Source organism: Henckelia pumila, chromosome 4 (assembly GCF_033568475.1).
Source record: "Henckelia pumila isolate YLH828 chromosome 4, ASM3356847v2, whole genome shotgun sequence".
Taxonomy (NCBI): domain Eukaryota; kingdom Viridiplantae; phylum Streptophyta; class Magnoliopsida; order Lamiales; family Gesneriaceae; genus Henckelia; species Henckelia pumila.
The window spans coordinates 44,901,093-44,905,602 of record NC_133123.1 but is presented as its reverse complement, the minus strand read 5'-3'; the positions used below and the strand labels follow the sequence as shown (position 1 = coordinate 44,905,602).

The 4,510-nt window shown below is 31.7% G+C and overlaps 1 protein-coding gene across 1 annotated transcript; it reads left to right on the top strand.

Moving 5' to 3' along the window:
• Positions 1 to 626: 626 nt before the first annotated feature.
• On the top strand, positions 627 to 2,649 carry LOC140863827 (uncharacterized). Its single transcript, XM_073267549.1, has 4 exons — positions 627 to 1,439; positions 1,515 to 1,726; positions 1,829 to 2,093; positions 2,203 to 2,649. Exons 1-4 carry the CDS (start codon positions 1,188 to 1,190, stop codon positions 2,494 to 2,496), a joined length of 1,023 nt encoding a protein of 340 aa, XP_073123650.1. The 5' UTR covers positions 627 to 1,187; the 3' UTR covers positions 2,497 to 2,649.
• The last annotated feature ends 1,861 nt before the right edge of the window (positions 2,650 to 4,510 follow it).

The window sequence follows — 4,510 nt, the reverse complement described above, 5'->3', positions numbered from 1 at the left end:
CACCAAAATATGGCGGCTTCGAGTTCATCGTAAAAAAATTAATATAAATAAATAAATAAGTAATAATATAAATAATTTTGATTTTTAGATAATTTCCAAAAACTGATATATCTTTTATATAATATTAAACTTAGGTGTTCCACATGTCAATTTAAAATTATCTTTAATACAAATTTTTTTATCGATTCTATCCATTAAAAAGTATTATTTTTATGCATTAAAAAATATTTTTAATATATATTAATTTTTGCTATAAATATAGATCGAGTTGACTCATTTCATAAATATAGATTCGTGGCGTTGTTTAAAAGAGATGCCTACTCTCAATTAACTATCCTACCTTTTTTATATACAAATATTACATGAAAAGTCCTTTTTTTTAGGTCTCCTCAACGATTTCTCAAAATCCTTTATGAGAAATATACATATAACAAACCTATGAACAATTTTCAACATTATATAATGAGCATACTCAATTAATACACCTACAAAATTTTAAATTAGCATAATGATAACACCAATCTCACGCAATGGCGTGGGTGAACAGATTTGAAGATCCTATTTGTTGGGTTGAAGACTTTTCTCGTAATTTTCACCTGTTTCTTGCTGTAACGGCCGGGTTTGGCTTCGCCTCCATAGTTTCAAATATTTTTTTTTTTACTTCATTTCTCGTAATATTCACCTGTTTCTTGCTGTAACGGGTTTAACTTGGCCTCCATTGTTTTGATGTTCTTGGTCCCTGTATATCTTGAAATTTTAGCTGCAATTTGATAAGTTTTTCTGAGATAACGAGTAGTAAAGTTCAAATCTTTCAAAAGTTTTTAGAATCTTGGTTCGTAATTGACTCTGAAATATCGTTGAAATTAGCTTATTCTGAGGTATACTTTAGGTTCTGCAGATTTTGGTGAACTTCAATGATTTTTGAAAGTATATCCTCTGGATGTTTTCTTGTGCATGTACATGATTTTACTATGTTATAAAATGGATGGATGTATGTGTATTTTGTATAAGATTTATTACCAAAACTATTAGTGATGAAATCCCTTGTTTTCCAATATACAATGTATGCATGTGTTGAGCATATATCCAAGAAAATAGCAGAGTAAAATCTGTAATAGGGAAGTCCTCTGTTATCTTCTTTACTTGCAAGAGATCTTATATACATATTCCCTTGTGTGTTTTCAGCAATGTCTTGGAAAATTACAGTGGTTTTATTAATTGGGCTACTGGCATGGTCGTACAATGCCTTCTGCCCTCCCCCGCCGCTCATTTGTGGCTCTCTTCGTGGTCGGCCAGTTACCGCCCCTCGAATCAAGCTTAGAGATGGGAGACACTTGGCTTATAAAGAGCATGGAGTACCCAAAGATACAGCTAAATACAAAATCATCTTGGTTCATGGCTTTCGTTTGAGTAGACATGATGGTGCTCTTACTAAATCGGTATCAACGTACATGACTGGCTGTTATATTTGACGTTCTGAGTTCCAAATGAACACCTTATTTTTGCATTTTCAGGAGTTGGTTGAAAAGCTTGGGATATACTTTGTGTGTTTCGATAGGCCAGGTTATGGTCAGAGTGATCCCGATCCAAAACGAACCATGAAAAGTACCGCGTTAGACATAGAAGAACTCGGGGACCGATTGGGACTTGGACCTAAGTTTTTTGTTGTTGGATATTCCATGGGAGGGCAAGTAGTTTGGGGATGCCTCAAGTACATTCCTCATAGGTTAATCTTAGCTAGCTTATATATTAAGGCATTCTTTTTCTTTTTTCTGTATTCTGTGCATTGGTTTTGGCAAGTTTGTTCACTTCTCTCATATGAAAACAGACTGTCCGGTGCGACGTTGATCGCCCCAGTTGTCAACTACTGGTGGCCTAGTTTTCCTGCAGATTTATCCACAGAAGCATACAATCAACAATATCGTCGTGATCGATGGGCATTGCGAGTGGCGCACTATGCACCATGGCTCCTTTACTGGTGGGATACTCAGCAATGGTTTCCTTCCTCCAGTGTTGCTAATGGGATGCCTAATTTTACTGCTCCAGACCTGAAAGTTCTCCACGAGTTGCCTGCGGAACAAGTCACGGATCCGGTATGGAACAAGTTGCCATCTTTTCTTTCACTTTAAATGACACAAAACTGTCACATAATTGAAAATCTAGGCTCAATATTTGATACAAAAGCACTTGATTTATCAACAGGACTATGCAACACAACAAGGAAGATACGAGTCCCTTCACCGCGACATGATGGTTGGGTTCGGGAAGTGGGATTTCGATCCTATGGAACTCGGAGATCCTTTGATCGACGCAGAAGGTTCGGTACATTTGTGGCAGGGTGTTGAAGATGGCCTTGTTCCTCTCACACTGCAACGGTTCATTGCTCAAAAGCTTCAATGGATACAATATCATGAAGTGCCGAATGCTGGGCATCTGTTTGCATATGCTGATGCTAAAGATGTTATCTTGGACACACTTTTGAGTGGGAAGAAATGAATATTTCGAGCTCAAATTCCATGTCCATTGTGACTGATCCTGTATTTTTATGGATGGATATTGAAATACTTGTGTATGAATATCACATGGTGTTTTGAATAGAGATCTATTAGAAGACAGATCATGATAGTAATTTATACTTTGTCGCTATTATTTTACATGTAACACAAAATCTTCAAGTTATTATTAAGAAAAAAATTAAAAATAAAAAAAAAGTTATTATTAAGATCGTGTTTAGACAATTTTTTTATATTTCAAAACTCATGTGACTTGGTTAAGATTGAGTTGGCAACAAAAGTCCAGTTTCCAATCAACTAACAACTAGTGAAAATATTTTGTAGGTGCAGAAAGAGTACGGTGGACTCAGTGAAGAAATATACAAGATTAGCTGGTTATTAAAGCAGCAAGATCCAGAGAGCAATTAAAAAAGGCTAAAAGTAAATAGCAAAAAGTAATTAAAAGATTTGTTTCTAGAAGATCGAACACAATTTTTCTATGTTTTTCCTTCTTTCTAGTTAAAGAATGATTTTTTTAATTAGAAGATTTTGATTTATACATACAAACTCACGTCACTTGGTCGAAAATTTTAACCAACTTAATCTTCTAATCGATCTGTTCAGAAAAAAAGATTCACTTTTTGTAACTCTTAACTCACAAATGCAATGGCAGAGTGAACAAAAAAGATAGCACAAATTGATGTTTAATTATGTGTGCGAATTAACATTTTTGGATCATTATTAACGGATACGGGTCAAGTAACATGTCTTATAGGATCCGAGAACCATTTTTCCATATTATAATAATACCCAAAATGGGTCGGGTCCTATTTGGGTATATATTAAATCTGGATCCATTGTCTTTTTTAAGTTATAAATTATAATTGATTCAATTTATTATTTTGACTAATAGATTTTATCTTACATCATTTTGACTACTTGTTTGACTATAAATGAAATGCACACACGTACATTTGGTCAACCGACTCCATCTAATTTGTGGAATTGTGAAAAATAATATCCACTCCATCAGCGGTAAATTATTAATTTATAGAAATTTGGCAGCTACTAGTCCTAGACTCCTAGATAGGTAGTTGAGACTTGAGAATTAGACATTTTTTTATATTACAACTCTGAATATTGTTTGGTTTTAATTTACCAAGTTTTACGAGAACCAATCTGATACAAAAGTTGTAACTTTAAATATATATTTCAACAAATCCAAAATATTAAGGTATTTTTATTTTTAAAAAATTTAAAAACAAAAACGGTTTTAGTGTTTAGATAAACATTGAAACACAAAAAACTAATGTGAGATCATCTCGCAGGTTAATTTTGTTGAACGGTCTTTTATTTAGATCACTCATTAAAAATATTATTTTTTATATCAAAAACATTAATTTTAATGTAAATATAAGTATTATTGATCCTTATCAAGGATAAAGATTAGTAAGACTACCTACTCATATAAAAAGTTTTTTTCCTTTTATTTTTATTTTAGAATATAAGTAAGAAGTAAAAGCCAAAGATTCTAGCTTCTAAAAAAGTATTTTTAAAGTGTTTTTTTAAAAAATAAAATTTGTACAACACTATAAATTTTAAGAAAATTGTTGTTTTTTTAAAAATGTTTTTAAGCAATTAACTTCTCCAATCAAATGAACTCTAAATACAAATATAACAATAATATCTAATTTTATTTTTGCCTATTTGCAAAACATAATTAATATATCTTAAACTTAGATATCTACATTTCAAAATTTAAAATTATCTCACTTTTATTTTATTCATCATCTACATTTATATTTTACCCATTCCAATACAATATAATATTAAAAAAATTTAAACTTGTATATGTAGTAAAAATTAAAATATAATACATCCTCGTATCTCCTACATGTAGCTATTTCTCAAAATAATAAAGACATTATTGTCCTGTACTATCGAATCATTTACGAAAAATATAAAACCAATTACTGTTCATCATTTTGTTCAATGGGTGTTCAAAAATCACTGGACAA

Excerpts from the sequence above, each read along its gene's own strand:
- LOC140863827 (XM_073267549.1), top strand. The coding sequence starts at position 1,188 with ATGTCTTGGAAAATTACAGTGGTTTTATTAATTGGGCTACTGGCATGG. Across the intron at positions 1,440-1,514 it reads ATGGTGCTCTTACTAAATCG|GAGTTGGTTGAAAAGCTTGG; the intron begins GTATCAACGTAC and ends TTGCATTTTCAG. Across the intron at positions 1,727-1,828 it reads CTCAAGTACATTCCTCATAG|ACTGTCCGGTGCGACGTTGA; the intron begins GTTAATCTTAGC and ends ATATGAAAACAG.